The following is a 26,165-nucleotide window of genomic DNA, read 5'->3' on the forward strand; positions in this document are numbered from 1 at the left end:
CATCCAAACCAAGGTGAAGCAGTACCAGAGCTGTGTTCCTCCCACATTCTTGTACTCATCAGAATTCTAGTGCACGACAGAGAAAGGTCTTGCCAACCTGTTGTCATTCCACACCGCAAGCCACTACATCTCCAACCACACATTGCTCCTTTAGTGTCATCAAGAGGACATGGTCAACATTATCATGAGGAAATTCTGGAGATGGATTGGGCAGGTAATGAGAAGAAAGGGCAACTCCATCATCAAGACAGAATTCCTTTTCACCCCTGAAGGGCGGAGGAATCATGGGAGACCAAAGGCAACTTGGTGCCGTAACATAGAGGCAGAAATAAGGACCCTGAACCACGCCTAGGGCAAAATAGAGAAGATGGCCAAGGACAGATAAAGATGGCAGACAGTTATTGCTGTCCTAATTGCCAGTGGCTTAACAGGCAGTAACTAACTTATTCATATGCAAAAACATACTTGATTCTGGGCTTTAAAAACAGCGGTGTCAAGTACAAGAACAAGGTCATGACAAAATGGCTACTTAGCTACATCTGGAGTATTTGCTAAGAGATTTGTTCTGAAGAGATTTACCAACTGGCAGAGGCAACAAGAACTAGGAAATAGAGAAGAAAGGTGATGAGGCAAATAACCAAAAGTAGCATGAAGTTTTTTTTAACACATTGCAAGAATAGTGTGGGAGGGAAATCAAATTGTACAGTTCAAAATAGATCTATTCAAGTGTCCAAAAGAATTGTTAGTGGTTTGAAGGAAAGATGATGGGGTGGTCTAGTTGCATTGCTCTTAAATGGTGACACTGAAATTGACAGGCTTCATGGCCTCCTTCGATGCTATAACAATTCTGTAATTCCATATGGAAATATTATCATATATACTTTAGTTATTTTCCTAAAGACAAAAGTTTGAAATACTGTGAGTAAATCAAAGTTATTTCAAGAAGCAATTAATTCAAAGTGCTTCTTCAATGAATCTCAATAATTAACAATCTTCCCTGTGAATATATTTGTTAGCCACTAGTCTTCAAATCAACTGGTAGCTTTACATGGGGTATACTTGAAAGCAATAGGGATAGGGAATTAGTTTATTGATTACCATTTTACACATAAATGGATACTTACAGTATATTATCACAACACACTGAATACAATTAATCTAATGATGCAATAACCCTAGCAATAACCCAGAATTTGCAGCTCGCAGATTGTTAAAAGTGTTGGTACTCATCATCAGTATTGTCAGCAAATTATACGGGATGTTTTCGGAAAGGTAAGAACGGAAATGGAAGTGTGGATATAAATAATTCCATGCTCCTTCACAAGGTATCATTTTGTTCTGAGCATTATCACTAGAAATAAGTATATAGACAAAAGCTTCAGGAATTTACAAACAATATTTGCTGTAAAATCTCTGGAAATATTGTTGTACTGGAAGTTCATGAATTTTCAACTGTGTATTGAGGTATTATGACCAAATAATTTGTTCTGAGAGAAAATAAAAACTTTTGTGTAAATTATATTCACCTTAAAATATTTAAATGCATAATGAATAATAATAATCATCATAATAATAACCACCTTATATTTTGTTTTGTGAACCCTAATTTATTATTTTTGAACCTAAATATTCTTAATATTGCTATTTAAAATGGCACATTTTATTTCAAAGTTTGATGCCAGAGAGAATCTTTCCAAATGATCAGCTGCTCAACCAACTTGATGAGATTATTGCTGCTAGGCAGGAGGATCCGGAACTGCTGCCTGAAGCAACTGATGTTGGATAAAAGGAAGGCCATGCCACAGAGATCACTTGATCTTTGTAGACAACTTACTTCAAGGTCACTCTCAAGAATAGACTCTTCACTGCTGACCGCAAAATTGTGATAGCTCTGCTGTGTTTATACTGCAATTTTAATTTTCAGTCAGGATATGCACCAGCTTACCATTACCTTCCCTGACATTGTTCAAGTCCTGAGTACTCTACTTTTACATTCAGTGGCCACATTATTAGATACCTACTGTACTAAGAAAGTGGCCACTGGGTGTATATTTGTGGTCTCCTGCTGCTGTAGCCCATCTGCTTCAAGGTTTAATATGTTGTGCATTCAGAGATGCTAGTCTACACATTACTCTTGTAATGCCTGATTATTTGTGTTACTGTCACCTTCCTGTCATTTTGAACCAGTCTGGCCATTTTCCTCTGAGCTCTATCATTATCAAGGCATTTCTGCCCACAGAGCTGCCACTCACTGGATGCTTTTTTTTTTGTTTTCACACCAATCTCTGCAAAATCTAGATATTGTTGTGTGTGAAAATAACAGGAGATCAGCAGTTTCTGAGATACACAAACCACCCTGTCCTGCACAACAAAAAACATTCCCTTGTCAAACACGAGGAAATCTGCAGATGCTGGAAATTCAAACAACAACACACACAAAATGCTGGTGGAACACAGCAGGCCAAAGTCAAAGTCAGGCCGAAGTCAAAGCCAAATTCCCTTGTCAAAGTCACTTAGATCACATTTCTTCCCAAATCTGATGTTTGTTCTGAGCAACAACTGAACCTCTTGGCCATGTCTACATGCTTTTATGCATTGAGTTGTTGCCATATGTTTGGCTAACTGGATATTTGCATTAAAGAACAGGTGTAAAGTCTATCTATTAAAGTGGCCACAGAGTGTATATCTACATATACAGTAGCAATTACCTTAACAATTGAATTGAATTGACTTTATTTCTTACATCCTTCACATACACGAGGAGTAAAAATCTTTACGTTATGTCTCCGTTTAAATGTGCAATGTGTAATCATAGTAATTTATAATAATTTATAATAAATAGAACAGTCAATGTAACATAGGAATACACTCAAATCAGCATGAGTTAATCAGTCTGATGGCCTGGTGGAAGAAGCTGTCCTGGAGCCTGTAGGTCCTGGCTTTTATGCTGTGGTACAGTTTCATTCATATTGCAATTACATCCTCCTTTCCAGAACTATGCCATCTCAGTTTGGCTTCTCCCAGCTTCTCAAATTAAACTACAGAGAATTTTTTTTAATTCCCCAACTTGGTGCAAGCTAGATGTTAACTTCCATATAATATGCGCAACTAAAGTCAAAATGTTTGGTCCTATATTATTTCAGAACAACATAGCAAACATCAGAAGGGGAAGAAGTATGATCTAAGTGACTTTGACTGTGGAATAATTCTTGGTGACAGTCAGAAAGGTTTGAGTATCCCAAAACTCAGGATTTTCATGCACTCTAGAGTTTACAGAGAATAGAGTGAGAAACAAAAGAAAAACAAATCAGTAAACGGCAATTTGGTGGGTAAAAATGCCTTAACGACAGAGGTCAGAGGAGAATGGCCTCAAGCTGATAGGAAAACCATAAGATAGGAGCAGAATTAGGCCATTTTGGTCCATTGAGTATGCTCCACCATTTGATCATAGGTGATCCATTTCCCTCTCATCCCCATTCTCCTGCCTTCTCCCCATAGCCTTTCACGTCCTGAGTAACTACAAACCTATCAACCCCCACCTTAAATACACCCGATGACCTGGACTCCACAGCCACCTGTGACAACAAATTCCACTGATACAGCATCCTCTGGCTAAAGAAACTCTTCCTCATCTCTATTCTGAGGTTGTGATCTCTGGTCCTAGACTCCCCCACTATGGGAAATATCCTCTCCATATCTACTCTATGGATGGTTTCAACATTTGATAGGTTCCAATGAGATCCCCGCCCCCCACCCCCCCCCGCCGCTCTTCTAAATTCCAGCAAGTACAGACCCAGAGTCACCAACCGCTCCTCTCATGATGAGCTTTTCATTCCCAGAAGCATTTTTGTGCTTGCAACACACACAAAATGCTGGAGGAACACAGCATGCCAGGCAGCATCTATGGAAAAAAGTGCAGTTGACGTTTCAGGCTGAAACCCTTCGGCAGGATTGTGTTGTTTGGATTTTCTCTTGTTTATCATTTTGGTGTACCTCCATTAAACTTGCCCCAATGCCAGCACATCCTTTCTTGAATAAACTACTCACAATACTTCAAGTTCTGTCTGGCCAACACCTTACAAAGCCTCAGTATTACATCCTTGTCATTATATTCTAGTCCTCTCGAAATGAATGCTAACATTGTGTTTGCCTTCCTCATCACTGCCTCAATGTGCAAGTTAACTTTTAGTGAATGCTGCACAAGGACTCCTAAGTCCCTATGCACCACAGATTTTTGAATTTTCTCCCCATTTAGAAAATAGTCTAAGCTTTTATTCCTTCTACCAAAGTGCATGACCATAGACCAGGGGTGGGCAAACTTTTTGACTTGTGGGCCACAAAGGGTTCTAAAATTTGACAGGGGGGCCGGATCAGGAGCAGATGGATGGAGTGTTTTGGTAATACACCTCATAAGAGAAAATAAAATATCATGGGATATGTAGAAAACATGTGCTTTGATTTCAATTGAAAATGAACAAATGCATTACAACAAAATATCTGTCTTTGAAGTCCCATGGTATTTCGCTATTTATTGAAATGACTTTTAAAACACTGAAAATTAAATGAATAAAATACAGCTATTTTTAATAGTAACAGTTATTATTTTAAAGCACTGAAAATTCTGTTATCCTTCAAGATATTATCATCATCACTCTCCTCCTGACTGTCTTTATTTCAAAAACGGTAGGAGATGCAGGTCTACTTGTCCTGCTCCTTCTTATTCAATTGTCCCCTGTGCCAAAACTCAGCAACGACCAGTGTTCACTGACAGAACAGTGACAGCGCGCCAGTATGCGGAGCGCGTTATTTGATCTGGAGCGCATTTTTTATTTTGAGAACGTACGTGCACCTGCGCACTACTCATGTCCATCACTTAACAGAAATAACATGTAACATGTAAGGCTTATTGAAAAAAATATTTTCAAATGCATTTTTTACATTACAAAACGAAGAAACTTATTTTTAATTTCAGTGGGAACAGTGTTGTTGGTCTCCCTTTTTAGCCAGCGCATCAAAGTCTGGATTTAGTTTTGTTGTGGCGATTCTCAGGATGGATCTGAGGTGTTAACAAGGTTTATTAATATAATTTCATCAAGTTCTGCGGGCCGGATTAAAAAGCTTAACGGGCCGCATATGGCCCGCGGGCCGTAGTTTGCCCATGCCTGCCATAGACTTACCGACACTGTGTTCCATCTGCTCCTTCTTTGCCCAGTCTCCTAATCTATGTTCTTCTGCAGGTTCCTGGCTTCCTGAGTACTACCTGCCCCTCCATCTATCTCTTTCTTTTTCTTTTTAAATCTTTTTATTAATTTTTAAGCAAACATAAATGAAACATGAATACAAAGTGTTTGAGAGTACATAGTTGATAATTTAAGTAGACATTCAAATATATAATAATCAATATATGTAGCCTCCCAAACTCATAGTATATATGAACAAAAGAAATAAAAAGAAAAAAAAAACACTAACCAACATGGGCCATTGCATAATGTCAAATATATACAGTAGTGCCAGTAACTCCGAACCTCCATCCAAATAATTAAGGATAATAAAAGTGAGGTTTAGGAAAAGACAATTTAACTCATATGAAAATGTTGAATAAATGGTCTCCAAGTTTCTTCAAATTTAACTGAAGGATCAAAAACAACACTTCTAATTTTTTCTAAGCTCAAACAAGAGATAGTTTGAGAAAACCACTGAAATATATTTGGAGGATTAATTTCTTTCCAGTTCAATAAAATAGATCTTCTAGCCATTAATGTGACAAATGCAATCATTTGTCGAGATGAAGAGGATAAATGACTATTATCCACCATTGGTAAACCAAAAATTGCAGTAAAAGGATGTGGTTGGAAATTGATATTCAAAACTCTTGAAATAATACTGAAAATATCTTTCCAGTAATTTTGCAAACAAGGGCAAGACCAAAACATATGGGTCAATGAAGCAACATCAGAATGACATCTGTCACAGGTTGGATTAACATGAGAATAAAATCGAGCAAGTTTATCCTTAGACATATGAGCTCTATGTACAACCTTAAATTGTATTAGGGCATGTTTAGCACAAATAGAGGATGAATTGACTAATAATAAAATTTTCTCCCACTGCTCAGTGGATATAAGACAATGAAGTTCTTCTTCCCTTTCCTTCTTAATTTTTTCTGATACTTCTGGCTGTATTTTCATGATCATATTATAAATGACAGCTACTAAACCCTTTTGACAAGGATTCAGAGCTAAAATTCTTTCCATAATGTCCAATGGACATAGTTTCGGAAAAGACTGTAACTCATTATACAAAAAATTTCTAACTTGCAAATATCTAAAAAAATGGGTTTTAGGTAAATTATATTTATTAGATAGCTGTTCAAAGGACATAAAGCTATCATCCAAAAACAAATCACGAAAACATGTTATACCTTTTGTTTTCCATAAAAGAAAAGCTTGATCCATAAAAGAGGGCCGAAAAAAGTAGTTAGATATTATAGGGCATGATAAAATGAGCTTATTCAAACCAAAAAGTTTACGAAATTGAAACCAAATTCGCAATGTATATTTGACTATAGGATTAGTTATTTGCTTATTCAATTTAGATAAAGAAAAAGGAAGTGAAGATTCTAAAATTGAAAACAATGAAAAGTCTTGTACAGATTTACATTCCAAATTTACCCATTGTGGGCAAGCGACTATAGTCGATTCTTGTGTTCAAAATGTTAAATATCGCATATTAACTGCCCAATAGTAAAATCTCAAGTTTGGCAAAGCCAAACCGCCCTCCTTCTTAGGCTTCTGTAAATATTTTTTGCCTAGTCTAGGATTTTTATTCTGCCACAAATAAGAGGATATTTTGGAGTCAATAATATCAAAAAAAGATTTAGGAATAAAAATTGGTAATGCTTGAAATAAATATAAAAATTTGGGTAATACCATCATCTTAATAGCATTAATTCGACCAACCAATGACAAAGATAGTGGAGACCACCTGGTAGCAAGTTGCTTAATTTGGTCAATTAAGGGTAAAAAATTAGCTTTAAATAAATCTTTATGTTTTTTAGTAATTTTAATACCTAAATAAGTAAAATAATCTGTAACAACTTTAAATGGTAAATGTTTATAAATTGAAACTTGCATATTTAATGGAAATAGTTCGCTCTTATTAAAATTCAATTTATAACCAGAAAAGTTACTAAACTGAGCAAGCAAGGACAAAATAGCAGGAATAGATCTCTCAGGGTCAGATATGTATAGTAACAAATCATCAGCATATAATGATAACTTATACGTCCCTTCCCCACGAGTAATACCCAAAATATTAGGTGATTCACAAATGGCTATAGCCAAAGGTTCCAAAGCAATGTCAAATGGTAAAGGACTTAAAGGACAACCTTGCCTTGTACCACGAAATAGCTGAAAAAAAGGAGATCTTTCATTATTGGTAAAAACCGAAGCCAAGGGTTTATAGTATATTAATTTAATCCATGATATAAATTTGAACTAAAATTAAAATGCTGCAATGTATTAGATAAATATGGCCATTCAACTCTATCAAATGCTTTTTCAGCATCTAAAGAAATGACACATTCTGGTATTTTGGGTGAAGGAGTATAAATAATATTAATTAATTTGCTAATGTTAAAAGATGAATAGCGATTTTTAATAAATCCAGTCTGATCTTCAGAAATGATTCGAGGTAATATATTTTCTAATCTAGTAGCCAAAATTTTACTAAAAATCTTAAAATCCGTATTCAGCAAGGATATAGGCCGATAGGATACACATTCAATAGGGTCTTTATCTTTTTTAAGAATTAAAGAAATAGAGGCTTCATAAAAAGATTGTGGCAATTTGCCTATAATTAACGCATCTTTAAAAATTTTACAAAGCCAAGGAGAAAGTATAGAGGAAAAGGATTTTAAAAATTCTGCAGTATAACCATCTGGGCCAGAAGCATTACCGGAATTCATTGAAAAAATAGCCTTTTTTATTTCAGTTTCCATAATAGGTGTATCTAAGAATACACTATCCTCTGCTGTTAATTTTGGAATATTCAATTTCCTTAAAAATTCATCTATTATAGAAGAATCCTCAGCAAATTCTGATTGATATAAGGAATTATAAAAATCTTGAAAGGCTTTATTTATCTCTTTATGGTCGATCGTCAAAGTGCCATCTTGTTTACGAATCCTAGTAATCTGTCATTTAACCGAAGCAGTTTTCAATTGATTAGCCAATAATTTGCCAGACTTATCTCCATATACATAAAACTGGGTTCTAGATTTAATTAACTGATTTTCAATCGAAGAGGATAATAACGAACTATGCTCCATTTGAAGTTCCACTCTTTCTTTATAAAGTTCTTTGCTGGGAGTCACTGAATAAATCTTATCAATTGCTTTGATTTTATCAACCAATGTTAATATTTTAGAATTAGTTTGTTTCCTAACTCCAGCGGAGTATGAAATAATCTGTCCACGAATAAATGCTTTAAAAGTGTCCCATAAAATTCCACTAGAGATCTCTGCTGCAGAATTTGTTGAGAAAAACAAATCAATTTGTTGTTTGATAAAATTGACAAAATCTAGTCCTGCAATAAAATAGAGTTGAACCTCCAAGATTTAGCATTAATAGATGAATCCATTATCTTAATAGATAACTTCAAAGGTGCATGATCAGAAATGGTAATAGAGTCATATTTACAATCGATAACATCTGTAAGTAAACGGTGATCAATGAAAAAGTAATCAATTCTTGAATAATTATGATAAACATGAGAAAAGTATGAAAACTCTTTGTCATTGGGGTGTAAAAAACGCCAAATTTCGAAAATTGCTGAATCAGTCATAAAGGAATTAATAAGAGAAGCCGATTTATTCAGAAGAGCTTGTGTGGGCTTGGATCTGTCCATCGAAGGGTTTAAACAACAGTTAAAATCCCCACCCATTATCAGCCTATACTGATTCAAATTGGGAAAGGATGTAAATAGACATCTATCTCTATACTCTTCGTAAACTTGGCCACAAAGCCATCAATTCTGTCATTCAGATCATTGACATACAACGTAAAAAGCATAGACCCCTACAGACACCACCAGTCAGCAGCAGCCAATCAGAAAAGGCTCCTTTATTTCCACTCTTTGCCTCCTGCTGGTCAGCCAATACTCTCTCTATGCTAGTATCTTTCCTGTAACACCATGGACTCTTATCTTGCTAAGCATCCTCACGTGCGGCACCTTGTCAAAAGCCTTCTGAAAATTCAAGTACACAATGTCCAATGATTCTCCTTTGTCTATTCTGCTTGTTATTTTCTCAATGAACTCCTGTCGTCGTGGCTATCCCTCGAGGTCGAGGATGATGGTCTTCATTCCCTTTCCACAGAGTGAAGACGACTGTGCGTGTATTTGTTTAACGTGTTTTTGATGTTGCATTCCAAGAAGTACACGATACTTCACAAATCAGCCGACTGATTCCAATGGCACGGAAACCATGACGATTGGAGCTGAAGGATTTGTTACAGCCTTCATCCGCCTTCACAGCTGTTGAGTTTGAAGTAACTTTGTCCGCCTGTTCCACCGTTGAGGTCTTGGTTAGATTGTTCTTTGTCAGGGACCTCACCCCCATGGATGACCCTACCAGGAGCATAGCTCCAGACTGCATCACTCTTGGGATCTCAGGACCACACAAGCTTCTCCACCACAACAAGGTGACAATCCACGGAGAAGTCTCAATGAATTAGAACAGATTGGTTGGGCAAAATTTTCTCCTCAGGGAACCATGCTGACTTTGGCCCGTTTTATCATCTGCCTCCAAGTACCCCAAAACCTTCTCCTTAGCAACATTGTCCCAGTCACTGAGGTCAGGCTAACTAGCCTATACAGTAAAGTGAAGGTAGCAGAAGCTCAAATAATCACACTTTGCAACATGGTGTCCAGAAGTGCATCGCTGAACACACAACACATCGAACTTTGAAGTGGACAGGCTACAGCAGCAGAAGACCACACTGGGTTTCACTCCTGTACCTAATAAAGTGGCCACTGAGCAATGTTACCTCAAACGTGTAATAACCAGTGTGTGCGAAAATCATGTGCTGTGCAAATTTTGCACAATGACAACAACACTGAATAATTCCTTCAACAAAGACAGTATAAATAAGTCAGTTCTAAAATCTGCAGACAAATCATCACAAACTCCACGTTTTCAACACCATCCACATCAGAAACTGGCAAAGGAAATGTGATAAAAACATAAAATGCTGGCAGAACTCAGCAGGCCAGACAGCACCTATGGGAGGAGGTAGTGACAACATTTCGGGCCGAAACCCTTCGTCAGGAGTCAAAGGAGGTGTGATTATGTACGATCGCCAAAAATATACTTAACATGCCAATGAGGTAGAGGGTGACAACCTTTAGTGTGAGGTTTAAATTCTTTTGTGTGCTGGAAGCAGAAAATGTGTGAACGCACACACAAATGTACACCTTACAGAGAACATTGCTACTGAATGTATATATCACTACCATGCTTCTCTGCTCATCTTGCCAGATGTCACTTTAATTTCTCTTAAACCAAGTTATTAATCAATTAATAAAACAAAACAGCATCAGTCAGGACAGTGAAACAAATTTTTTTTTATGAGAACAGATCAGCACTTGGTCTACCTACATAATTAGAAATAACATACCTGGGAGTAAGCTTGCATTCTTCTAGGAGTTTTCTAAATTCTTCTTTGGCCTGGAGTAGTTTACACTTTTTCTCTTTATATTCTTCTTTTATTCTTGCTTTGATAAATTGTTCAAAAATCTTTAATTTAAAAGCATTGTAGCATGAGTTGCATAATAGATATTGTTTTCAATTCCATTATAATTCATTTCAAAAGAAAAACTTTAATGATTTATGGTGCTATTAAAACAATCATTTATCATATACGGCAGTTGTAGGAACCAATTTTATCTCTTACGCTATTTACTAGGAAGAATAAATAATCTATTTACTTTATAGCTCTTGGAATGCTACAGATCTTATATATTTATATATATTTGGAAAGGTTCAGGCAGTGTATGTTAATGACACACTACAATGGAAACCAAAAGCAAAGGGAAAAGATGAAGACTATCATTTTAAATAAAAGTCTTATAAGTCAAAAACAATATACAGATAATGGAAAATTAACTGTTCTTGACATTACTCATTATTAATGGATATGCTGCTTACAATGTTCTTTATGGCCTTCACCAGTTCTGTATCCTGTATGTGGGCATTGAGACATCAGGAAGCAAGTGACTGGAAATGGCTAACTCCAGGGTGGGTTAACCTTTTACTTTCTATTTCCTTAAGTGGTTAAAATTAAACTTAAATTAATTAAATATAAAAAAACATTAAAATGCAGTATCTATATAGGGTATATTGACATTAATATTGTTACTTTGATATGTGATTTGGAATTTTGTATCAAGCACATTCCTTTTTGGTTGTAGATTCTAATTATTCAACGTTAGAGAAACAGGTGCTAACACGTATTCAGAAACTCAAAGTAAAAATTAGTTCATTGTGGCAAGCAAAATGAAAAACCATAATGAGAATAAATATCTAGATAGATTCTGAATTAATTGTATAAAACAAAATGTCAGATTCACCATTAATGAAGGAAAACAGTAGAAAGGCGGCAATCAATACGGACAAATTGAGTTCAATCAAGGCACTGTCATATATTTAATAATGAGAATAATGATGAAGCTAATAGTGCTCATCACTATTACTGACAGCAGATTCCAGAGTTCACACACATAAAGCTAAAATTTGAAATATGTATCTTGTTGACTGAGTCCTCCATGATCTGTGCAGCTACAATCATTGTTCATTATAAATGGGTTTTGAAATTCAACCGGGTACGTGAAGTTGCAAGAATTACTTCATGGAAAGCCACTAAAGAGGCAGGAGACATAAGTACTGGTGTACTTAGGTGTAAATCAATTTTTAACTCCATAATAATTATGGCTAAATTGTCATTTGGCCCCATAAATTTTATTTTTACAGCTTTAAAGTCTAACTTCTTTAGGGTTTAAGTACTTCTGAATCATTTTGAAAAAAAAATTAACCTTTTCTTTCTGTCTTCGCTATGTCTCTCACTTTCTCTCACTCCTATCTTTTCAGTTCTCCTTTACGTCATTTCTGTTCACAAATTAACAAATAATTATTTCATATTTCTTCATATTTTTATGGGATAAGTCAATCCTTCAAAAAGGATGATTGTTCTGGTGGAATTAGAAGCTTGACATAATAAAAACCCAGTTTTAACAAAGGCATTTTTATCATATTTCCTTACAATGGAGAATGAGGCCATTTGGCCCATCAAGTCTTGCTCAGTTCTCAGACCAATCCTATCAATCAGTTTTATTTCCTTCTAATCTAGTTGCTCACACAGACCCATTAATAGTCCTATGGGATTTCATAGGAACACATCAGGATTAATTTGCAGTAGCCAATTTATGTAGCAACCAGCATGTTTTTTTAATATATATATTTATGTGGGAGGAAACTGGAACAGTTCAGGGAAATCCATATAGCCAAATGAAGAACATGCAAGTCCCACCAGAGGACAGAACCAAAGCCAGGGCACTGGGGCTGTGAGTCAGCTGCATCATCTGCACTACAACTGGCCGGCCTATGACCAAAGACAGGCTATCAGTCGGCTTGCAAGGGTGAATGAGGCATCAGACATCCTACCACTGTGTGCAACTTGACAACTATCCCTTTCCTCCTGGCGTGTTCCATCGCTGAGTTTAATCCCCATGATCTCTGACTTGCCCATATTAATAGCTGGAGAGTGATCTCTCCCAATTTGCTGTGTTGCTGCATTCTTTCACTGGCTGACAGTTAGCAGCAAATCCTGGAGAGAAGAAAATTGTAAAGGATGTCCTCCAACTAATCTATCTATTCTGGGTTTTATCTCCTTTACTCCACGTCCATTTCTCTTTGGGAAAGTGCAGGGTGCAGGAATCTTCAATCTCATTGGCCTCCGTTGATTTGTTTCTGCTCGTGCTATAAATCACGATGCTGATAACAAAAGTTGCCACTTAAAGCCCTGTGAAAAATCTAGGGTTATCTGTAAGATAAATGTATGGCAAACACAACCCTTTGTTAATCTCAAAACCTGGCTGTAATGTGTCTCAGAAATTATCCCCAGTGCAATGATAGTAATAAATATTTTCTTTTCTCTGGAAGCTTTATCTCGAGATGCATCAGCTATATGTACAGCACATAGGAAAACTTCCTGTTCTGCATTCTCCTCTTTTAGGTTGGAAATGCAGTTCCAATATAAACCTATCATACAGTAAATATTGTAATCAATAATTCTTAATTACTTTACCATAGCAAGTGCAAATTAAGGGGTACACATTGAAGAACACCATCTCTCTTTTTGCTCACGATGAAAAACTTTGATTGTACAATGCAATCTGTCTGGTACACTTGGCTTGAGCAAAAAGATAAAGGTTGCCAGAATGCTACAATTAAATGTAGCTCGACTGTTCAAAATTATGTTTTTTTAAAATTCAAAGCCAAATGCTTGAGATAATGTGTCATTTTACAAAGAAGGATTTAAATATAGAATTGAATAATTTAAAACCCCATTTTGGATGCATTTGGTTAAATAAGACAGAGAACTGTAGGCTTTAAATAATTTTGGCAATCTGGCTTACTTAAAAGAAACAATAACATTATTTTAAGAAAAAATAAGTAAGGGCAGCAGCTGAAAAAAAATACACACCCTTTAAAATACCCTGTTTCAAATGTTGTTCAGCTACCTTAATACAAACGTAGTTGAAGATTTATTATCTGAATTTTTCTATTTCAGAAAATACTTAAAAACACAGGGAACTTGGGCTCTGCTTGCTCCAGCAGGATATACAGCATGTCTATTATAAAATATGTAATTCCTTATTAAAGATTAATCCCACTTGTTGAAACATGCTCTGCACATTTAATATTAATAAAAAGAAATACCTGTTTACGTTCCTCAGGATTTAGAAGGAGATAACGTGGGTCAAACACTATTTTGTGCAACTCCTTTTCCCAAGTAGAAAATGCAGAGACCTAAAGAAATAAATGCAAGCTTTTAATGTGTTGTCTACCAGGGAGCTTTAAACTGTGGTCACATTTCTGTAGTGTTTATATTCATCAAGGTTTGGCAACACTGTGTTTACAGGGCAGTTATTAGTGCAGTTCATTTCACACAGTCTGGAATACAACAGATAGGACACACAAGGGAATGGCACTCATCCTGTGAGGTGTTCACGGACTATTAACAGTTGAAGGATTACACAAAGTAAAGCTTTGTTACAAGATGATAATACTCTTCTAGGATGATGCACAGACAGATCGAGGAAGAAGAGAAATTAACCTAATGACGATTCTGGGATATATTCCTATCCTGAATCAGCAAATGCAATAATTACATTGGGCTGCGGTACTTTTGCTACGATTTTTGGAATTTCTTTTGACAGTTTGACCGATGAAAATAGATGGTTTCATTAATAAAACCATTAATAAACTAATGGCATTAAAATTATATTTGCTGCATGTATGAGCTATGTTGGTGGTATATTGGATACATTAATATTAAGAGGCACAGATTCACGATCCAGATCACATTAACTGATTACTTGAAATTCAAAACAAAACAAGTGGAACTTTAAAAACTGATAAATGTTAGTACTTCATTACCAACATTGGTTGTAAAATATAAAACTGACCCTGCAGCCCAGGGGAAGAAATCTGCCATCTTACCCACTGTGACATGATTCCGGAGCAGCTAATGTGGTTGACTCTTATATGCCCTCTGAAATTGTCTGGTAAGACAGCCAGTTTCATAGGCAACCAGAGATGAGCAGGAAGTGCTGGCCTTGAGATTGACATTCAAATCCCAAAAATTAAACAAACTCATCAAATATTGCCAGTATGAAAATAACTGGGAGTAATTAATTCCCTGAATACACAAAGAGATGTTGACACCAGTGTCAGGGCTGTCTGAATTTAGTAGTGCAGTTCCATAAGTTTTACATGTCTTCAAACTGAAGCTGGAATAAAGATTTTTTTTACAGTTGACAAGGTATCATAATGTATGCGGTCAGCTGCCAGACTTTCCGCCAAATTGCATTCCTATGCAGCCAATAATAAGAAGACCTTCATGATATTGAGTTATCCCAACTAAAGAATGCCAACCTGGCTGCTTGTCTCAAACACTCCAAAATAATACAGGTGGTATCAACTGCCTGTGAAAAAGCCACAATCTTCTACTTAGCTTGCCCCTTATGTTCAAAGATCATTTTCCATTCCTACTTTTAGTTGAGTCTCAAGTGACCATACTACACTGGGCGTTTACTGGAATACGGAGCCAGAGATTGTTTGCAGGTACTGAGCAACCCTTGGTTGCTGCTCATCTACGTGTCACTTTATTTCAATCCCACAGCGCTACGTTGTTTCACAAGTTGTCCCATTTTAGGATGGTGAAGCCTGAATGGTGTCAGGACCTTGTACAAAGCAACATCTTCATAGGGGTGAGCTAGAATAAGCCTATGTCAGAAGAGAGCTGACTAAACTACAATCTCAGGCTTAGAGTACTGTCAAAATACTGAAAACTTCCAAATATTCCTAACATTACTAAACAAAAAATAATTAAAAAAATTGAAATTCATAGAAAATGAAAATAGAATTAAAAGGTCATTAAGATTTTAGAATGTTAAAAGAAAACACTTTAAAACCATTCCAAAAGTTTCAGTAACCTCATTAATTTAACAATGTGCTTTAAAACAATTCCAAATATTTCAGTAATCTCAAGTAATTTAACAATGTAAATAGTCCTAGGTTACCTAGGTTTCTGACAGTCATTCCTCTATATTGAAGTGAATTAATTTTCTACTCTTGCACCAACCTGATGTGCAAATGCTGGCATTTCCCAGTAAATTCCAGCTCATTGAAATCAACTAACTTGATCTTGATCCTGATATCACAGTACCTTCAAAGGCAAGGATGTGGAGTGTATTGACATTTACCCTCCATCATCTGAAGTGGATCAAGAAATTTTGCCTTCTTAAAGTTCCAACTATACTCATATTAATTAGCAGATGTACAGTAAATTATTGACTTTCAGATAGTAGTGTTTCAATTTCAAAATTCATCCATCAATGTGGCAATGACATTATGAAATAATCTGTCCAACCATCAAATTCTTCAGCATAATCCAACAACTAATTACTGTAAACTTGAATAAGACTAAGTGCATTGACCTCAAAGGTGCCAAGTGCCAAAACCTAAAGATTACAAATCTGACCTTCATAGGATCAACAGAATAGTACACCTAAGATGGTGAATTCATTCGGCTAAGGAGTTAGTGAAAGCTGGCTTCACTCACTCAGAAAAACATTTCTGTCAGTGAGATTTTATTTGACCTCTTCTCAGCAATCAATCCATCATAAAATTTGTTGTGGACACTGTTTCCAAAACTCTATGATTAGAGATATCTAGTAAATTGAGTACTTTTCCCCTCGAGTTCTTTAGATCTTAAAGGTCACAGGTTCCAGAAACAGGCTGACAGCTACTGTTTTGGCCTCTAGGGGTGCAGCTAATTTTGTATGAAGATCACTTCCTATATGTAAGTGGTTTTTAAAAATTATTTCCTGAACAGATTAATTTATATTCATGATGGGAAGACATAGATCTTCATGTGCTCTTTGGGTGCCCTTGAAACAGCAATATCTGTGAGTCTTAAGTTTTTGGAAATATTGATGAAGATTTAGTAGATATATTTTGAAGGAAATATTATGTTTATCTTTCTGCCACAACTTTACTTTTGTCTAGACTGCACAGCTATGCAGTGTTATGTATGTGTACTGTCTTGGTTGGCACCAGTTGTGAGAATAATCAACAGTATCAGTATATTCAGGCAAGTGACCATTCTGTATTGAGTTTACTTAACTCTGCAGTTACACAGTAAAAAAAAACTCATTAAAAACCCTGAAGAAAGCTTCTGTCTGAGGTGATTTTTGAGAAGTTATTTAGCTCACTCAATAGCTGTGTCCACAAGCACAGCGAGGGCAGTAGGGCGAAAAGATGGCTCGTCTTCAATGACATTGCCTCCACATCGCATCTGAATGCCGTGGAGGATAATGTCAGCTTCTGTCCTGAGCAATGTTGATGGTTAAGGCCTGGACGTCAAGTCAGAATGTGGCACATCTCCCATGTCTCAAGTGAAACCACCACTGGCATAGCTGTAGCACGAGCTCACGCCAAAGATGAAGCAGCAAGAATGAGAGCAGCATATGCTGTGTGAAAATGAGATGCAGATGGTGAAAGCACATGTAGACATGGAGAAAGCATGCGTAGTCATGGATACAGCATGTATAGAGGCTACATTAAGTGTGCTCAAGGAAGAGCATGAAGCAAAGGCTGTCTTAGCAATGGTAAATGTGTATGAAGCCACAGTTGACTTAGACAGTTGTGATCTCTAACACCAGAATCAGTTATGCTTTGCTATCACAGCAGACAACGCATCTTACTCAAGAACATGTCCAAATATATTTTGGCTATAAAAGTACAGTGCTTCAGCTCTACAAGGAGAAGCTGCTTACACCACTCAGCCAACAATTCTTTCACACAGGCCAGGTTTTGACAGTCAAGGTCTACAGTAGGAAAAACCCACAACACCCACTTCTGCAGTTCGACCACAGCAAAGACAATAATCAAGACTTGCTACTGATGCCAATCCCATCTGCACAGACATGGACGGACTGGATTCCATCCATCCCAGGAAACACATTTGGCAAACCAATCCCCACAAAGCTCTCCTTCAGGAGTCGCAGGTGCATTAGATTTGGCTTGGTAACTGGCTCAACCAAACCGAGTCACAGGAGGACTAAAGACGATTGGCCACAAGTCTGCCAGTTATCTCTCCTCAAAGTCAAACTTCCACAGTGCCAAGGAAGGACGAAGTCTCAAAGCTAGTGAGGAGCTCGACCTTCTCTGTGGGTGGCCTGCCGGGAGGTTAATAAAACATGCAAGAAGGATTAGGGCAGTTCACATTAATTATCCAGCTACAGGTTTACAAATGCTATGGTTCTCCAAAGGCAATCAAATAATCTCTCTTCATGGTAATTTGTTTTTTTAATGATTTTGTGCTGCAATGTACAGCTGTCACAAAACAACACATTTCATGGCATACAGTAAGTCAGTGATATTAAACCTAAGTCTGATTCTGAAGTTTGCCTTGATTTATGACTAGTGTCCTGGAGACTGGGCACACAAGACATTTCAGACTCTGCAAGAGTAGAATCTATATGAAAGGGAAACAAACCTAATGATATTGCATACCTGAAGGTCACATACACTGCTGGATACAGTGAAGTTGGATTCATCTCAGGCAAGGCAAGGCTTGCTCCCAGACTAGATATCACCATATCACGGTCTGAACCCGGTGTTGCTGCTCTAATAGTTGAGATGGCAGAGATGATAAACAAAAAACTGGAGAAAGAACTAGATGATATCAAGTTCTTTACTGACAGCAAAGTTATGCTAGGTTGTATATTTAATGAACAAGGAGATTCTATGTTTATCCAACATACCAGAAGAGCCAAAGACACTATGTTTCCATTAAACTCAACCTGACTGACCATGTCACAAGAGGGGTCCAAGCTAATCAGCTCACCCTCTCCTTGTGGTTAACTGAACCAGCATTTATTGCTGATTCCCACCAGGAACCTCGTCAGCAGGAAACCTTTGACTTAGTCACTCCTGAGGCAGATATAGAAATGTATCCTCAAGTGTCAACCAACATCAGGATCAAGATCGGGCATAATATTATGAGCATATGTCGTGAAGTTGGTTGTTATGTGGCAGCAGTGCATTGCAATATGTAACACCTGTGTAGCGCTTATCTAATCTTGTGTGACTGGTTGCCACACTCTTTATGAGAAAATCAAATTACATAATACTACACTAGGTGCTAGTAGGCCATCAGAAGCTCTAGGTATCGAAAGGAGGCGGTGAATGGAAAACACACACTTCTGGAAGTAAGTTTTGTTTATAAATATCAGCAATATATACAAAATATTTACATGAGTAAGAACAATTCCAAATCCAACATTCCAAATCTCAGATATCAAACAAAAACCAAATTCCTGTTTAGTTAGAACAGTGAGATTCATCAGAATAACCTTTGTTACTCCAATAAGATCCAGTGTTATTCCCTTTTTAAAGATTTACAGACTAACAATTTCCCTTCTATTTATCCCGAGTTAGTTAGAAAACTAATTGAATTCTGATTCATAAGTATTATGGTTAACTTCAGTTTCAGTTCAATTTGTATGTCTACAAATTCAAATTCAAAAATTTTATGTATATACACACAGCTTAATACCTTTCATGACAAATTCTCCAACATTACAACTAGTCTAAACAAGTAAATCTCATTCAGTAACTTATCAAAGTGTAGGCAAAGATAATCAGTTCTCGCAGAAAATGAAATTCAGATTCTTCGAATGGAAATAAACTTATACATGCAACCATATTAAATCCTCTATGACATGAAACATTTTGCTCTTGCGCTGGTCCTTTGATCTTGGGTGACTCACCATCTTGTTTCTTGGTTCATTGGGTGAATTGGTGGTTCATCGACAAAAAGTCCATTCACAATATTCACACAAAAAAACCTGACCAAATCCCTTGGTATGATGTAACAGAATTAATTCTCGATTACACAGTGGAGATCTTGGACACTTGTCTCTGCCAATATTGTCTCGTTATAGCTGCTGCTTGTTACAGCTGTAGCTTCAATAAATCTTTTATCTCTATCGTCTCTCCTCCAGGGGTTTCACCCTGACGTTTTCAATTAAGTAGGGTAGGGATACTCACTATTAATTCCTCTGTTAACAGTTTATATCATTAGTTTCTAAAAGTTTACTGTGTTTTTCTCACTTGTCTGTGCCTGTGTCAGCCATCCCTTGTTCTCGTATAACTTTTTTTTCCTAAGTTCTCTCTTTTTTTAATTTGTTAACCTTGTTTTCATTTATCTACAGGTGGAGCTTTCTAGCATTACACCGTTGGGTTTAATTAACCTGGGTTACAAATACATAATAATAAAAGCTGTAAATTACATATTTAAAAGTTAAGTAAGTAGTTCAAAGAAATAAAAAATAGTGAGGCAGTGTTCTTGGGTTCAATGGTCATTCAGAAATCTGATGGCAGAGGGGAAGAAGCCGTTCTTCATTTATCAGTACTCCAACTTGGCAGTGCACTCTTTGAGCAGTTTTCAAGCTGTAATTTGCTTACCAGAGCATCTGACTGACTCTCACATATTGCTCATTCATTTACTGGAGTAGCCAAATAGTTGGCACATTTGCAAGCAACCTCTTAGTTCTGAACAACTGAATCAGGCATATTATGCAACACAGTTCCAAAGGAGATATTGAATTGTGTTGAAGGAGTGAGAGTTTAAAAGAAGCAAGTGGGGGCAGTTGGCACATTTTGCATGGCATAGTTCCCGAGGACACATTGGATTGTGCATAATCAGGTACCTGGCATGGTACAATAAAAAAGAAATTAGGTCTAAGTGGAGTGGCCATTGCCTGAGTGGGCCAGTGTTAGAGTGGGGAGTCGAGGCATTGACTGCTTGGGGCTATGGTGAGGAGAGGTGTAGGCCATAGGTAGAAGTTTTGTTCATTTGACTTTCTTTCTTTCTTATTCCACATTTAGAGCAGTGAGGATGTGAGGCAGATTGGTTGAATGACCCTCTTGTGGGATGTGGGAAGGCAGAGAGACCTCCAGTGTCCCTGATGAGTACACCTGCAAGAAGTGTATCTAGCTGCAGTTTCCAACAGATTGTGTTAAGGAGTTGGAGCTGGAAATGAATGAACAACTGATAATTTTGGAGGCTGAGGGATTGTTAGATGGGACATACAGGAAGTAGCTACATTCAAGGTGCGGGACACAGGTAACTGGGTGACTGCCAGGAGGGGGAAAGGGGATAGGCAGCCAAGTGCAGAGTACCCCAGTAATTGTTCCCCTCAACACAGGTATACCACTTTGGATACCGTTGTGGGGGGGATGACCTAACAGAGGAAAGTCACAGTGGTCATTTCTCTAGCACTGAGTCAGGCTTTGTGGTCCAGAAGGGGCAGCGAAGAAGCCAACTGTAGTGACAGAGTATTCATTGATTCGGGAAACAGAGAGGAGATTCTGTGGATGACAATGAGATTCTCTGATGTTGCTTTCCAGGTGCTAGGTCAAAGGCATTTTGGATCGAGTCCACAGCATTCTTAAGTAGGAGAGTGAGTAGCCAGAGGGTGTGGTCCATGTAAGCATGAATGACATGGGTAGGAGGGGTGACAAGGTCCTGCAAAGAGAGTTCAGGGAGTTAGGTGCTAAGTTGAAGAACAGGACATTCGGGGTTGTGATCTCGTTGCTACCCATGCCATGTGCTGGTGAGGCCAGAAGCAGGAAGATCATACAGTTTACCATGTGGCTGAAGAGATGGTGCAGGAGTGAGGGCCTTCGATTTTTGGATCATTGGGCTCTCTTTCAGGGAAGGTGAGATCTGTGCAGTAGGGACAGCTTGCATCTGAACTGGAGGGGGATTAATATCCTACAGGATGGTTTACTAGTGTTGCACAATGGGGTTTAAACTAGAGTTGCAGGGAATGGGAACCAAAGCACCAGAACAGATAATGGAGTGGTTATGGAGAGAGATGTTGTTAAGCCTACATGCAAAGTCAGGAATCATAAAGTTGACCATGGTGGACTCATATTCTGAGCTGCATATTTCAATGCAAGGAGTATTGTAAAAAAGGTGGATGAGCTTAGGGCATGGATCAGCACATGGAATTATGACATTATAGCCATTAGTAAAGGCAAATGGCAAACCATTTCTGTAGAAAGATTTGCTGAGAACAATCATGGTCAAACATACAAATTATACAACACAGTACATACTGATGATGATAATAAGCTCTTAGTGAGACTTGATGTCAGAAGGGGCAGGACTGGCAGATCAATGTTCTGTTTTAGATGTGATAGAGTGGGAAGGATTAAAGGGAGAGGGGTGGCATTACTAGTCGGGGAAATATCACAGCAGTTCACAGTCATGACACTTGAGAGTTCATCTAGTGAAGCCTTATGGGTAGAAATAAGGAATAAGAGATGTATGGCCACATTAATGGGATTATGTTATAGACCACACAATAGTCCACATGGCAAATTTGTAGAGAGCTCAGATTGTTACAAGAAATATAAGGCTGCGATAGCAGGTGAATTTAAGTTTCCACATATTGAATGGGACTCCCATACTGTAAAAGGGCTGGATGGGAGAAAGTTTGCCAAATGTGTTCAGGAGAGTTTCCTCAATGGAAGTCTCAGCTAGAGAGCGTGTGATACTAGAACTCGTATGAGGAAGTGAGAAATGGCAGGTGACAGAAGTTTGTGTAGGGGAGCACTTTGCATCTAGTAATCATAATGCCATTATTTTCAGGATATTTATGGAAAAGGATAGGTCTGGTCCTCGGACTGAGATTCTAAATTGGAGAAAGGCCAATTTTCATTGTATCAGAGAGGTTCTGCCAAGTGTTTTCTGGCAAAGGTGTACTTGGTAAGTGTGAGGCCTTCAAAAGTGAACTTCCACTTTTGAGACTACAGACTTTGTATGTTCCTGTCAGAATAAAAGCCAAAGATAACAGGTTTAGGGAACTTTAGTTGTGAAGAGATATTGAGGCCCTGGTTAAGAAAAAGAAGTAGGTGCATAAGAGGAGTATGAGAAATGCAAGAGAACAACCAATAAGGAAATTAGGAGGGCTAAAAGAAGGCATTAGGTTGCTCTAGCAGACAGCATCAAGGAAAATCCTGAGTGTGTCTCCAGATATATTAGGAGCAAAAGGATAGCAAGGGACAAAATTGGTCCTCTGGAAGATCAGAGTGATAATCTACGCATGGAGTTGAAAGAGATGGGGGAGATCTTAAAAGGACCTTTTGCATCTGTATTTACTCAAGAGACAGAGTCTATCTAATTGAGGCAAAGCAGCAGTGAAGTCTATCCAGAGGAGATGTTTGCTGTATTGAGGCAAATTAGGGTGGATAAATCCCAAGTTCTTAACAAAGTGTTCCCTCAGAACCTCTGGGAGGCTTGTGCAGAAATTGCAAAGGCCTTAGCAGAGGTAGTTAAAGCCTTCTTAGCCATGGATGAGATGCCAGAGGATAAGAGGATAGCTAATGTTCTGTTGTTCAGGAAAGGCTTGAAGAGCCTTCTTGCTGTTTAAAGACAGTCTTATGCAGAGGAACTGCAGTACATTACAAAGCAGGAACCTCCCTCAAAACCAAGTTTACTTCGTAAACTCTGTCTCTTTTTTTTCCTCTGAGTGGCTACTGCAAGTTGGAGGATGGAGAAAGAAGGCACAGCTTACTCGAGGTAACTCATCCAATCGTCATTCTGGGTGAGCTTCATCTCACCTCTCTACTCTTTAGACATTACCAAAATCAAGTATGACATCAAGGCCAGCAGTTTCGAAGTGAGGATGATTAAAGGTGGCGTAGTAAGAATGTTTTCAAAACCAGTCTCTGAGACTATCCTTTTGTCAAAGACTAAGTGATCACTCAACTTTTACTTTCAGTAGTTAAGTTTAATATCCTATGGATGACAGTCAGGGAGTGTTCTGGCCTCTAGAGGCACAGTTCATTCTGTATTCCTATTCATAACCTGTGTTTTTATATAATTTACTGCACAGTTTAGTTTTTATTCTGAGAGTGCATGGTTGAAAGACATGCACCTCACTCCACTCTTTATTTGTCCTTGAAGTAGCAATATATATGAGTCTTTTGTTTTTGGTGATATTGGCAAACATTTCATAGATGTATTTCAAAGGAAGTATTATGTTTTAAGTTTATCTTTGTGCCATGAGTTTACTCTTGTTTACACTGCACAGTTATGGAGCGTTGTGCATGTGCGCTACTTTGGTTAACATGGGTTGTGAGAGTAAGTCACAGAAAAGAGATCTTATTAAAAAGAAGGAAGTTTCTGTCTCAGGTGATTTTTGAGAAGTTATGTGGCTCGCTGCATAGCCTCAACCACATGCAAAGAGAGGGCAGTAGAATGAGACTCAACCTCTCAGAAACAAAGGGAAAGAATGTAATAAATATGAGAATAAAAAGAATCGAACATTTTCCCAGTGTATACGATGAACAATCTCTTTTCGGGCTTCCAGTCAGGTACAGATACCAATTTTAACCAACGTCTCAATGACAAACTCTGCCTTCTTCATCAAGGACGATGCCTGGGTATGTCTAGTTCAGTGGGATTTATACAACCATCATCCACCCCTCATTGGTTAGTCCTCATCCAGTCAGGTTTCCACTGTCCCTCCTTATTTAAAATCAAATTCAAGTTCTTACTTAGAGCGAGGTCCTCATCTTTGTCAGAATTCATTTTCTCTTGTTTTATTTCAGTGATTTCCTTCATCAGGTCTCAGAAGCTATTGGCATGGCACAGTAGTTTTGTGCCATTGAAATCAATCCTATGGCCATTGTGAATGCATTGCTCTGCTACCGCCGATGTCTCTGGGTAACCCAAACGTATACACCTCCTGTGCTCCATTTTAGCTCGGTAGCTAGGAAGAAAATATTTAAATTTTAATCTGGGAAATTCATATTTTGAATTTCAAATTAATACATTTTGAATGTATTAATTCCTTATTAAAAAGGCAAGAATTGGAGGACAAATAAGCTTCTTCAATTAGTTTCTCAACTTTCCCACAAGCAAAGCTCTCAATGCGACATCAACAGGCAATGGCAGTCCAAATGGCAGCACTAACCAGAAACTGTCACAGCTGCTTAATGCTAATGAAGAAAAGGTGTTTGAGAACAGTGCTGGTAAACTCAAAGACAAGAAGACGGGAATTGAACTGGATGAAGCAGTAACACGATTCCATAAAGTGCGTCCAGTGCTTTACGCACTGCGTCTTAAGTGGTTGCTGAACTTCAGAGCTTGGAGGCATCTGGCATTCTTTCCAAGGTTGAGCGGAGTGAATGGGCCATGCCTATTGTCCTGGTAATCAAGAAATGGAAGGCCAGAACTGTTTGCATATGTGGCACCTTCAAAGTGAGGATCAACCCTGTGCTGTGTACTGTGCAGTACCCCTGCCATGAATAGAAGACATTTTTGCATCTTTAGCAGGCAGGGAGAGGTTTTCAAAGATTGACTTGTCACAAGCCTCTCTGCAAATGGAGCTCAAGGAGTCAAGCAGGAAGTTCCTCAAAATCAACACTCACAAGGGACTACTCCAGTATAATCATCTCATCTTTGGTGTCGCATCAGCTCCAGCAATTTGGCAAAGAGCAATGGACCAAGTGCTCCAAGATATCCCAAGAACATAATGTTACCTTGATGACATCATCATGATTGGCAAGAATGATGAAGAGCACCTCCAGAATCTTGATAAAGTGCTTACCAGGCTGAGTGAGTATGGTCTGCACACAAAGAGAAAGAACTGTGAGTTTTTCAAGAATGAAATCATATATTGTGGCCATGTCATTGGCAAGCGTAGCTTACAGAAGTCTCAAGAGGTGATTGAAGCAGTGCTGCAGGCAACCAAACCAAAAAATGTGTCACAACTCAGGTCATACTTGGGCCTGGTACACTACTGCCAGTGGTTTCTCCCAAACATTGCTACAGTGCTGTACCCATTGAATGCACTCTTACAGATGGGAGCAAAGTGGGAATGGTCAGAAATATGTGAAAGGGCATTCAAGGAAACAAAGAGACTAATAATATCAGATGAATTGCTCACCCATTATGACCCATCACTACTCATCAGACTGGCATGTGATGCGTCCCCTTATGGCACTGGTGCCATTTATCTATCTATCTATCTATCTATCTATTTGTCATACACTATGAAAGAAGGATTTGAATGTCCAGTTGCATTTGCTTCAAGGTTACTGATGAGCGTAGAATGCAACAATGCACAGATCCACCGTGAGCTTCGAGATTGGGCAGGAAGTCCTAGCGCTTGATTACCAAGAAGACAAATGGACACCCAGTAGGATAGCTACAAGAACTGGACCACTGACGTTAGAGATCATACATGGAGATGTCATGCGGACCAGATACTGGACGCTCCGCCAAAGAGCACACCTGAGT

The 26,165-nt window shown here is 38.0% G+C and overlaps 1 protein-coding gene across 1 annotated transcript in view; it reads right to left on the bottom strand.

The window, feature by feature from the left end:
* Positions 1 to 26,165, bottom strand: part of tcerg1l (transcription elongation regulator 1 like) — a 589,782-nt gene that overhangs the window by 78,720 nt on the left and 484,897 nt on the right. The window contains exons 11-12 of the mRNA XM_073027558.1: positions 13,997 to 14,086; positions 10,677 to 10,795 (exon numbers count right to left, since the gene is read on the bottom strand). Of these exons, the coding sequence (XP_072883659.1) occupies positions 10,677 to 10,795; positions 13,997 to 14,086 (209 nt within the window). The remainder of the gene's footprint in view (positions 1 to 10,676; positions 10,796 to 13,996; positions 14,087 to 26,165) is intronic.

The sequence above is a fragment of the Hemitrygon akajei genome, chromosome 23 (assembly GCF_048418815.1).
Source record: "Hemitrygon akajei chromosome 23, sHemAka1.3, whole genome shotgun sequence".
Lineage (NCBI taxonomy): Eukaryota > Metazoa > Chordata > Chondrichthyes > Myliobatiformes > Dasyatidae > Hemitrygon > Hemitrygon akajei.